The sequence below is a fragment of the Drosophila pseudoobscura genome, chromosome X, assembly GCF_009870125.1.
Source record: "Drosophila pseudoobscura strain MV-25-SWS-2005 chromosome X, UCI_Dpse_MV25, whole genome shotgun sequence".
Taxonomy (NCBI): domain Eukaryota; kingdom Metazoa; phylum Arthropoda; class Insecta; order Diptera; family Drosophilidae; genus Drosophila; species Drosophila pseudoobscura.
Window position 1 is genome coordinate 67,989,058 of NC_046683.1, and position 12,547 is coordinate 68,001,604.

The 12,547-nt window shown below is 44.6% G+C and overlaps 1 protein-coding gene across 3 annotated transcripts in view; it reads left to right on the plus strand.

Moving 5' to 3' along the window:
- The window catches only part of Fife (regulating synaptic membrane exocytosis protein fife), a 75,238-nt gene that overhangs the window by 46,759 nt on the left and 15,932 nt on the right, over positions 1-12,547 (plus strand). For all 3 annotated transcript variants that reach the window (XR_004469886.1, XM_033382388.1, XM_033382389.1), the window contains 7 exons: positions 1,321-1,569; positions 1,733-1,983; positions 2,054-2,332; positions 2,404-2,645; positions 8,035-8,159; positions 8,414-8,633; positions 8,820-8,884. Coding sequence is in view for 2 of the 3 variants with exons in the window: in XM_033382388.1 (XP_033238279.1) it covers positions 1,321-1,569; positions 1,733-1,983; positions 2,054-2,332; positions 2,404-2,645; positions 8,035-8,159; positions 8,414-8,633; positions 8,820-8,884 (1,431 nt within the window). In the remaining variant the exon portion in view is untranslated. The remainder of the gene's footprint in view (positions 1-1,320; positions 1,570-1,732; positions 1,984-2,053; positions 2,333-2,403; positions 2,646-8,034; positions 8,160-8,413; positions 8,634-8,819; positions 8,885-12,547) is intronic.

The window sequence follows — 12,547 nt, forward strand, 5'->3', positions numbered from 1 at the left end:
GAACACAAAGTTTAACGTTTGTCTGTCAACCTGGCCACTTTGGCTAATTGAAATTGATGTTCATGGGCGTCATGAATACAGCCACACACACACCGACAAGGACACACACAGATACACACCCACACACACACAAGGAAACAGAGCGTAATTATGGGCCTGGATGCAGTGCTGGCTACGCCCTGGAAATTTAGCAGCTGCTGCCTTCTGATGGGGCTGGGGGAAGCATGAAATAATCATTTTAGCCGCATATGAACTCCCAGTCATAGGCGATGATAATGGATAATGGGTAATGGTCAGTGCAGGCAGAGATAAAGCACTCTCTCTCACTCTCTCTCTCTCTCCCTCTCTCTCTCTCTCTCTCTCTCTCTCTTCTCTCTCTCTCTCTCTCTCTATCTCTCTGTCTGTCAGAGAATCGTTTTGTGTAAATGGAAATGTGTTTCTATTAAATCAGAAATATTTCCCCATTTCCTTTGTGGCTTAGTTTTCCCTTTCTCTCTCTCTCTCTCTTCTGAGAATTGCATATGAAATGAGAATAAATGAAATCAGAAATTTTCTTGCTTTGTTCCTGGGGCAGCTTTGAAATAAATTTTGAGTCGATTTCACAATGGAATCATGAACTACTGGCAGCTGTGCCACACACACAGCCAGACGAGTGCCACACCGACTACGTAATTACAGTGCATGCAAAATGGGGGAAAACAAAAGCAATAAACCAGTGCCTGGCCGCTAGCTGCAGCTGCGGCTTCCGTTCCCATTCGCTTTCGCGTCCCCTACATTGCGGGCCAATTGCATAGCACCGGCAACTTAATTAAAATTGCGACAGTATCCTCCTGGTACAGGTGACTGCGAATTTCGTATAGCGGACAGATGACGATTAAAGGGCCCGCCGCGCCGGGGTAAAATGAATCAGCAGTCAAGTGTAAATGTAACGAGCATTGTGCGAAAGTGTGTGGAAAGTGCAATGCTTGCAGCATGCACCATGAAGGTCGAAGAGGCACCTGCCATAGTGGTACCTTTTCCTTCCCCTGCTCTGGTGAAAATAGAATGTTTCCCGTGCAACGTGCCACAACTTTTGTTCAGAAAGTAATTAATGTTTATTTTCGCTGCCACAGCAACAGCCAGAAGCAGAACCACGCAACTGGCCAACATATAATGGGTTTCTTGAGCTTTTTCACGCTGTTTCACCAATAAATGTGAGCAGCCCGCAAATATAATTCTTTTCGCGCATAGCCTAGACTTTTAATTAACGCTGCGCTGCGTATACTTGATATCGCGTAGCCACGGAAAATTGATTTCTGTCTCTCTGCGTTTTCCCTTTAGACCATGTGGCGATGCAGCGTTTGCCGCCGCAAAATGGCCTCTCGCGTCTGTATACCGCAGGACTCAACAGACTCGATGCTGGACGTGCCCGTAATGGAGGCACTGCAGCGCCGCCATTCGGATGCCAAGCTGGGTAGCAGCACCCAGACATTGGCACCCAGTAATGGGGCAGCCCTGGCACCGCCACGAAGTCCCGAACTGCGGCGACACTCGGACGTATCGCCGGCCTCGCTGAAGGAGCTGGAACGGGTAAGCTTTTTCCACCCTAAATTTTAAGTTGAAGGCATGGCATGCCGTGGCGTGGTGTGACGCAGGTTTCCCCTAACGAGACTTTATGACTGCCATCCGACCCGACCATTAAGAAGTTTACATTTCACGAAGTTTACTCCGTTTCTCTCTGGCGATTTCGCAGCAACTAAAAGGTGGCCGCAGCATGGCACCCAGCCGCTCCAACAGTCCACCGCGGGGCGATGGCCAGGAGCCACCTTTCGGAGCGCCCCTGTCGCGTATACAATCCAGACGCGGCTCCCGAGTGGCCCGTCAGCACAGCTACGACGATGACATGAAAACGGGCCCCGTGGGCGGCAGCATGGGCGGCGGTGGACCGGCGTTGGGCATGGCAGCGGATGGGTCCGGACTCGGTATACCCGCGATGCCGCGCAGGTAAGAGAATGAATCCAGTGAACATCCTCGAATTCCTCGCACTGACTCCTCGACTGTTTGGGGCCCACAGAAAGTCCGCCTACGATGTGTTTGCCCCAGGACTGGTCCAGGGTGGAGTGTCGTCGGGGGGAGGAGGCCAGCAGCAGCAAATGCAGCGGTCGCCGTGCGAGGTCAGCGGTGGCGGCATCATGCCACCTATACAATTGCCAGGATCGCGGAGACCCTCTTTCCGGGTGCCGCACGCCTCCGAGGATATGCAGAACGATGATTCGCCTGGTTCGCCGGACCACGGAAGTCCCGTGTTAACGGTAGATGACGACCGCCGCATGCGCCGACGCGGCTCCCAGCTGTAAGTAAAAGTAGAAAGCCTTTCCTCAGCGGCTCAACCGCATCTAACACAAATTTTCCTTCTGGCCACAGACCCGACATCGCAATGCTGCAGAATCGCGGGGCTTTGCCAGCGGTACCGCCCGCGTCAATTCCACCACCGATGGCGGCGTTTACGGGCCCCAATCTTGAGGATTTGGAGGCGCCACGCCGCCAGACCTCAATGGATGGCGAGGCCATACGCATTGTAATACACGACGTAGATTCAGGACCGATTTGTGCATCAAAGCGGCGCATCATCTTGCGCCGAGATCCCACGGACAAGGCGCACCGCAGTAAGTGAGCTTAGGAGCTGAAGGGGGTTTACCTTAATTTTTGAATCTGAGTTGTGGGGGGGAAGGGTAGGTTACCCAAATAAGGGTAGCTTTTCCATCCGGCTTTGGCTTCGGCTACGGCTACGGTTGGATGTGCTGCCAGTTCCTTGGTTGCCGCAGACCGCACAGGAAATGGCCAAGTAAACAAGACTCATTACAACGTTCGACTATGCTAATTCGACAGACCGACGACCGTTTCCTGTCATCTCATCTCATCCCACTAGACCCTCTCTGTGACTCTGCGGGTCTCTGGGAGTAGACCGCTACGCTTCTTAATCCCCCCAACAAAGTGCACAAAGATGAGGGAGGGAGAGGGAATAATAACGTTTGGGCCCCTGTGGGCCTTAATGAAACCCAAAGCGGAAGCAAAACTGGTAGCAGATTAAACAACTGAGCGGATTTCATCGACATAAAGGCACACCACACACTGATGGCTCAACGGAGCTCTGCTTTGCTCCGCCAGTGCAGCACTGGGGCAAAGACACCCCCAATGCTAGGCATACATATATGTACTACCTTGCAACGACATTTAGCTGCTCGGCATTGTTCCTTGCCCCCAACCCCCCCGCAAATGTACGAGTATGTTTGCCCTGTCCCTGTCCGTGTCCATGTCCGTGCTTTGTTTCGTGGCCTCTCTGTGTCTCGTGTGGATATGGATCGGGTTTTAATTATATGCATTTTTGTTGCATTCCTCAAGAGGCCAGTCAGCAGCCCAGAAGCCGAACTGAATTTTTAATTACCGGGTCATACAAAAAAAATCAATACGAATATCCATGGTACGTGGCACATGGCACGTGATCAGGAGGTGGGGCGGGGGGTTTATTAGAATTCCAAAGAATATTCAAATAAGAGAACCGAGACAGAGAGACAAAAAAATCGAACCAGAACAACTGACCAAATGCCAAATGGCAGGTGGGAAAGTTTATGCCTGGCTGGCCATCAATAATAAGGCGCACATATGCACATAAATACGTTTAAGTGTGTGTTGGCCAAATGCATGCATGGCTTACGCCGAACCGACCTCCTGCTAGTCCAAGTGAGCCTGGGGAGGGCGGGGGTTCCTATCTCCCCTTCCCGGCTGCCGCCTTAACCTAACCTAACCTACACCGAACCGAACGGAACGGAACACTTTTTGCAGTCGAAAACTATAAAAAATGGCTTGCATACTCCCAGTCTAATATCCAGAGAGGCAGCAGCTACCATTTTCATACCAGTCTCACAGTTCGAGGGGAAAATGCTTCAACACATCATAAAATACTATAACCAAATACTAGGAGAAAACTGGTTAAAGGTAACAGCAGGGGGAAAATGGAAACTGAAAAATTGTAAATTGATATACCACTTACTTACCAGCTAGCAACGGATTTCATCCAATGGGGGGTTGGATATGGGTGTATTTCAGGAATCCCAAGTCGAATATTCAGAGAAAACTATCTCTCGTCTTAATTTGCTTACCAGACCGGGTACAGGTAGACATACGACTAAACTAACAACAGAAGCAGCAACAGGAGCACCAGGATGTTTTTATCCTAGCGAGCGCCTATAATTCCAATCAAAATAACTAGCCGCTGGCTGGCTGACTCTCTGGCTGGCTGGTTGTTTGAGCGGAGAGTTTTTCCCCCCATTTTTACCGTCAGTTAGTCACCTGTGCGACATGCGCTTGCTTATATACAATTTCAATTTGCATATCATAAAACAAATGTCTACGGAAGGTGCCTCAGAAGAGGCATGAGCAGAAGCTGTGGTACGCAACACGCAGCTACAGCAGCAGCAACGACAAACCACCTCCAACCCTCCCTCCTCCCCGTATCGTGAGTTGAGTCTCCGACTTTCCAGTGACTCTGTTGTCTATCTGTGGCATTGGCAGTGGCAATGTGGCAGCGCGACAGAGGCTGCTTACCCGGCATATTTGATATGCAACGAAGCAAGTGGAATTTTAATGTGCTAAATCATTTCCTTGGCTTCTGCTGATACTGCTGCCTCTGGTATTTGTTGGATCCATCCCCAAGCAACCCACATTCTTATCCTTATCCCACCTTTGTGACGGTGGAGCGTCTTCTTCTCTTTGCCATGTGGCTTAACCACAAGGACTGCTTTCAAACCGACATGCACACGGACCCATGTACTCGTACATGCAGAAGGCTGCGGCTGTGGCAGCTGTGCTGCAATTTGCCTTGATACATTGACTTGCGCAAGGTTGTGACAGGATAGCAAAGGCTGCGCTGCGAAGGAACAACCAGATGTGATACCTTATAATTTGAAATGCCGAACATGGTACACATTCTTTTTTGTTGCCGTTGTGTTAACATTTGTTCGTGTTAGAGGTGGGCCGTAATTAGCAACTGCACTACGCTTTCGTACACTCCACTAATTGAAGAGTTTAATTAGGTTCCCTCCAATCCCGATGGCCATCCATGTACTAAAACACCAGTGGCAGTGACAAGTAGCACCTGCTGGCGAATGGTTCATGTAATTGAATTTTTTCCTGTTTCCAAACAGCCAGCCAACATTCGACTGTGCCTTCCATTATGCAACAGTTTAAGCGTTTGCCATAGCAACTGTTAATCGGCCAGGGGCGAAGGACGAAAGGCGGGAGGGGCGATGAAGAACAGGACTCTCCACAGGATGTGGACGTGTAGCTCGAAATGGCGCCTTAACACGCCTAATGAAATTTTATGCAGCCTCACGAGCCACAAGCACACACACACGCATTTATTACTGCAAATCACGAACCTCGCCACTGTGGCTGTGGCTCTGACTGTAGCATTGCGTGTGTGCCCTCAACTGTCAACAGGTGACCCCAAAGTCCACAGCAGTACTCACAACAGTCATTAGATGTCCAGTTGAGTGCCTTTTCATAGTCCTGCAACATAAGGCAGTACATTTTAAACGAGCAGCAATTCCCTTTATACATATATCCTTCGGAGTTGCTTTAATCTTGCCACAGCTCTCGCTCTCACCCTCTTTCCCCCCTCTTAGTTTAATTAAGAGTCAATTTTTATGACAGCCGATAGAAGCCACTAACGCTCATGAGTCATCCGCAGGAAGAATGTTGGGTGCAGGGTGCAGGGTGCAGATGCAAGGTAAGCATCGATTAAGTCGTTCAATGGGGGTGTGTATGTGTGTGTGTGAAAGTTCGCTCATTTAATGTCATTACTTCGCAGCAGTGGAGCAGTGTGTGTCCCTGGCCTGGTACTGTGCGTCCACAGGTGCATGGGATCCGAGCACAAATTAAAAACTTGTCAAAGTAACCGACGTGAGAGAGAGAGAGAAACTTTAAACTCGTTGAACTACAACTCGTCCTCCGATGAGTCCGATGTCCATGTAGGTTATTCGTCGCACCTTCCTCTCTGTTACGTACCAATCCACACAAATTTTGAGATTCAATTTTGTAAACATATTGGCATTGTGCGAGTATTTCTGTCCCTTGACTAACAAAAGAAATGGATGCTCCAAATAGGAAAAATCCCTTGGACCCCTGAAAGACCATACAAAATTGTTGTATAGCTTTTGTGTGTGTGTGTGTGTGGCTCGTTTAGCTTATTAAATCCCAATAATGGCCACATCCAAAAAAATGACTGGGTATCCGGCAAACAAATTGTATCGTAAAATGCGCAAACCGCTGGGCAGGGAAATGAACAGCACACATCTCGTGGGTTCTGTGCTGGTCAGTCGAAAAATGAGACAAAAGGCCAGCTAGCCAAACAGTCAGGATGGACCGCGCCTCACCTCAGCTCAGCTCAGCTCAAGGTTTTATGGCAGAAACGAATTACGTGCATGTTAAGTGCCGGCTCGAATGGAAAATGGCCCAATGGAGAAGTGGCACAAAGAGTTTTCTTGCGCATAACCCAAAAAACTGTTGCGTCATCGAATGAATACTCTGCAAGGCGTGGGGGGAAGATAAGGGAGGATTTCTCATCCGCTATCCGCAGCGGAATTTTCTTTGTCGTTTTCCTGCCTGCTGACAGTAGAAGGATTTGCGTCTTATTTATATCGTTTTTATTGTCGTCTTAGAGCGGTGGGGGCAGACGAAAAAAAAAACTTTTGATTAAAACACACTCAACAAACAAGGGCAGACGAACGGAGGATGCAGGCGGAAGATGATGTTGGTTGGTTGCCTTATCCCCTAATTGGGTATCAATGCGCCTGAATCAACAGCAATGGCGGATGCGCAACATTTTTATTGCATACTTCTGAGTTTGCCACCATTTCCGAGGCACAAAACTTGGACCCCCCTACCATTCCATGCGATGGCAGGCAGTCAGTCGTCCTTGCTGCTGCTCCAAGGAGCTCGCTCACCTTGACGACACAATTTCATTGTCATCGCGGATGCTGCTGCCGCTCCTACCTGCCTGGCTTTCTCCGTCTCTCGCTCCCGGTTCCTTGTTAACTTTCTTGGCCATTGTCTGCAGCAAGCGCTTGAATGTCGGGGCTGTCCAGGCCTCGGGGCCACAGCCAGCGAGCACCGGAAATCCGTTTTCGCAAGTTTTCGGTGCACAAATTGTTGAAATTAGTTTTCTGTGCCCCATACCTCCTCCTCCCATCTAATGATAAGTACCTAAAACTGAACTACACAAACCCCACCACATGCCAGCCCACCCCAGCGCCGAAAATTGCAATTAAATTAATTAAATTGTTTGGATTTTGGCAGGGAAATTGATTCAGTACCGGTATCCCTTATTACTATGACTGCCTGTCGCACATTTCGCATACTTAATGTACAATAAATATCGATAAACCTCAGAGTCGAGGCTCAGACAGCAGGCATATCAGGCCAAATGGATCAAGTCCTAGCTCCAAGACCCCACAAGAACAAATAATTTTGTGCCAAATTTTTGGGAAAAATTCTCCGAAAATATACAGAACCACATCCATCCTACGGAGTGGAGAGGAGCAGAGCGCGCGTAGGAGGCAAACGAATCCGAAGACGGTGACTAAGCAAAAAAAACTTGCTAGACACTCGGGTCTTGGGTCTGAGGAGAAGCGCAAACAAACCAAATAAACGACAAAACAGGGCGTATACGCATCGTTCTTGGGGACGCTAGTGGCAGCGCGACTGTGAGCAGGGCACTACAAAGTGCAAATGAAATCAACGCAAATTGTTGCCACATGCTCGAAATTTGTATCTGCCGCACTACGTGGCTGCTGCCTAGTCCCCAGTCGAGCGGCAATCTCCAGATTTGCTCCTCTTAGCGAAGTTCCAGTTGAGCGTCGCTCTCTCTCTCTCTATTGATTATTCTGCTCTTGGCTTCTAGTTTTTGTTGGCTATAATCACTCCAGTGCTGAGCGCTTATGGCTCAGTTCCTATTCTTGGATCTTATTAAATCTTTGACATCGTCTATTCTTGCAGCACGTGGCTTTGGAATGCGCGTCGTCGGAGGCAAGACCGGAGCCGATGGCCGACTCTTTGCGTATATTGTCTGGACGGTGCCGGGCGGAGCGGCCGAGAAGAATGGCCTGCAGCAAGGGGACAAGGTGAGTGAAGGTCCTTTAAGCGCAAAAATGGGAAAAAATGGTATAAAGGGTATAGACCATGCGGAGTGACAGAGAAGCTCACACAATCGGTGGAGTGTTGATGTGTGGCTCACCGCAGAGCACTCTCCCAGCAGATGGATGACTGCCTGTCAACAGCTAAAGCCGAAAATTAACATCCCGATGAATGATGATTTGTGCTTAATTTTTGAATACCAAAAAAAAACACCGACCCAAACAAGCAAACACTTTTACAGATACTCGAATGGAACGGGATGTCATTAATCGACCGGAGTTTCGAAGAGGTCTGCTCCATCATGGATCGCACGGGGGACATTGTGGAGCTGCTGGTGGAGCATGCCACCGATTTTCGAATGTGCGATCTCTTCGATGAGAATCTGCCGCCCGGCAATGCCGGTGGTCAGAGCGGACCACGACGTTCGGGCGATGGTCCCGTTGGCCTTGGCCTCATTGCGGGTAAGTGTCTCTATAGGTATCTTGATTTAACCTTTGTACGTTTAAAATTTTTTTTACTATAAATATACGTGCTATGTACTATATACTTTGTACTTATGTTAACAGCTCTAACATTTACATAATTTTTCATTTGTTGCTCTCGTTTCTTGTTACTTCCTACAAAATCGAAAAAAATTATATATATAGACCCCGAAACCACCACAGACAAATCACCAGCATCGCCAACAAGACGGAAATTACCAAAAACTCCGGTATAAAACTACATTTTTCGTTTTATTCATTTGCGTAAGGCACGAGGAGCAGTCGCTGCACGAAAGTGAAAATATATATTAATATATATATATACTATACATGAAGAAAATGATAAATACTATATATATACTCGTAAATAGCTATTAAATGCAGCTTAAGCATTTGCAGCAGTGTTCCCCCTACTCCCACACACACATACACACACACGATTTTAGCTTTCACAATGTGCTCAAAATGCATTGAACTCTGCAGCTTCAATAATCTACCTATATATATAAACAAATCTATATATATACATATGTATATGAAAAATCACCGTTTTCTAGTCAACGATCAAATCCTTTGGAATCTTTTTCATTTTTGGTAATCACATACTCGTACATACTTTTAAACACATTTTAAACAGTAGTTAACAAGATAAACATTTACCTGATTTCTGTTTTGATTTCAATTTGACTTAAGATTACGACTACGACTTGTTTTAATTTTGATTATTAACCATACAAAATGGATAAATTAAATGTGTTCATTGCTATTTTCTGTCATTATAACCACAAGATGTACCTAACATATATATATTTATTTTTCGGTGTTGGTAGTACTTAGCGATTTCGAGAAACAAAAAATATATGTGCATACCTACATATATATCTACTATATTGTACGTACGTGCATACTATATATATTTACTTGTGCCCAAACTAATCGCGTAGAGGATAAAATAAGCAGACTACTAAAGCGAACCACTAAAACTTAGTCAGAAAGGGAGAAAAAGAGAGAGAGAGAGATCAGATGCTCAAAAATCGTACTCGTACCCGATAGATATATACTTAGAACATATATACTCGTTCGTTCTTTGTTTCCAAATCAGTTTTGTCCCCTTTGTTGAACATTCTTCTTCCTGTGGCAATCGAATTGCCACAGCGAACCCCCGTAAGGACAAGCACCAAAACAATAGAATTTTAAGCGAAATATCTATAGAATTTTAACTAGCATTCGTGTCTATTGATAGCAACCGACCCGAGGGTTGCCCCCCTTCCTGAGAAAAAAAACGAAACTCCTCCACCCCCGAAATATAGTAAATACGTTATACGCCGAATATACGCCGCTTGTGTAGACCAGACAGATCTCTAGGCTTTACGAATTGATACAATAATAACTAAGGAACATGAGAATCCACAGAGAATTTTTAAATGAAATGAAAACTAAAATGTACTACTACTACCACTTAAACTACTACTTAATAACAATTTCCCCGCCAATGATCGATCGATCGATCGACTGTCTGAGTTCGGTCTCAGCCGGGGCCGGAATCTATAAAGTTACTTATTATACAGTACAGTATATATATATATATATAGTTAAACCGAAATCTATATAAATGTTATTAGTGAAAATTTGTAGCGAAACAGAGTTTAAACAATATTTGTGTGTGTTTTAAATGTTATTGACTTTATGACATAATTAGTAAGACAAAAAAAAACACATTTCGAGAAAAAAAAGTTTAAAAAAACCAGTAGTTTGTTGTTGAAATGTTTAAATGTCTGTGTTTTTGAGCCAAAGAACCCACCCAACCCCGAAGAAGTCCTTATATACATACATATACTATATATATATATATACATATATGTAGATTTATACCCGTATTAATGAATATATGTATGTATATGTATGGGCATTTCTAGACCCAATTACATGCCTACATATTACACATACGTACTATATACACTATATCTGTGTGTGTTCTACTGTATACACCATTGTATACATATACATATACACATATACATATATGCGTTTGTATTAATGTGTATGTCGCTGTTAGTGATGTGTTGATGTGTTTGTAAATGTTGAATTGAAAGTGAAAGTAGAAGTAGAAACGAACTATGTGTAGCCAGAAAACTCTGCTGAGAGCCCACCTACATATCCATGTTTAAGAAACTAAGTGAAAGAGTACAAGAGAAAGAGAATAAGAGAAAGAGAAGAGCAAAGCAGAGACAGTAGCAGAAGCGGAGAACCAATTGAATTAATTGTTTGATATGCTCTTTTGTAGCTGTGTAACTCCTGTCAGATGGGTGATAACATTTAACTTTCATTTCGATCACACGACTCTTTTTTTATAACCCATGAAACTATGAAACCAAGAAAGCAAAAGCGAAAGCAAACTTGAAACTCGAACTGTATCTGTAATTGTAATAGTAACTGTAACCCTAATTATACGTTTAACTTTAACTATAACTGTAATTGTAACTGTATTATGTGCTAAATGTATAAACCTTTACAATAAATACAAGCTATATAGCTCTATGTATCCATGCAAAGATGTACAAGGATAACTGATGACTGTATTACACACACACACTTGTAGCGCCACTTGTTGCAGTGGCCATTGTTTTTGTGGTTTTTTTTTGTGTAGATTGGATAGCTTGAAACTAATTTCGAAAAGTACTGTGCAGTGTGTGGCATGCAGAGCAAATTAAAAAAAAAAAAGGAACTATGTACAATGTAATCGTGTACTCACTTAAAGGTCAAAATCCATGCTATACGATATACGATAGGCCCACTATACCTTCTATATACTATATATATAGTACATGCATATATCTATATATTCCATATACAAACCAGTTATTAGTCTTTAATGCGTATACCACCAATGCGCACCAAAATGTGCTAGGAACCCTAATCTTAAATCGTAAATCTTAAATCTAAAATCTAACAAGCGAAAAGACAAGCAAAAGAAACGTGAAAAATAAAGTCTCTCTATTTAACTGCAAACAAACAAAAAAAACATAAAAAATTGTAATCCCTGCCAAGAATTGAGCATGGACTTGCTTTATCCTTTCGCACAGCAGCAATAGCAGTAGCAGAAGAAGCAGCAGCAGATCCGTTGACCCGTCGCCCCTGCCCGAAGCCATCAATCTAATGGTAAATGAAAAAAAGCAACTCGTTTCTCAAGTACTCTCTGTACATTCGTCCTCAAGTGTAATATAGCTAGGTTCTATTCGTATAAGTTATTCTGTAATGCCCCAGTCCCACCTACCACCTACCACCTACCACCTACAGCCTACCAGCCCCTAACAAGATGTATTGTAAAGTGAGCTTTCTTTTACTTTCTGTTAAGCTTTCATTTGTCTTGTTCTTTCCTTTGGTTACAATTCGTTTAGTTGCGTATACGCCGTGGTTTTTCTTTTTTTGTTTGTGATTTTCCGCCAAGCCCCCCTGTACTGTATACAGTTTCCACTTTCACTTCTCTGTCAATCTGTGAGCTTTTGTTTGGCTTTCGCTTAGCAAATGTTCACCTTTACATTCTCTTATTTTCGCTGAGTTTCATTTCGTTTCGTTTCCTTCGATTCGGTTTGTTCTGTTTTGGGTTGCATATTACCCGACTTCGACTCTTTAAATATCCCACTCTGTCCCTTTCATCTACATATATGTACATAGATATATGAACTATAGTGTTGTATTCCCTTTACACTCTCTCCTTTTAGATGTCCTCCCAACGCGAAATACAGTACCATACAAACACACACAGACAGACTCTATCGTCTCTATCGTGCCAATGCTTAAATGCCTTTTAGTTTCGAATTTGCTAATTTGTCGAAAACAAAACAAAAGCCTATTGTGTGGTAATGTTACCATGATTCTAATATACGACGATC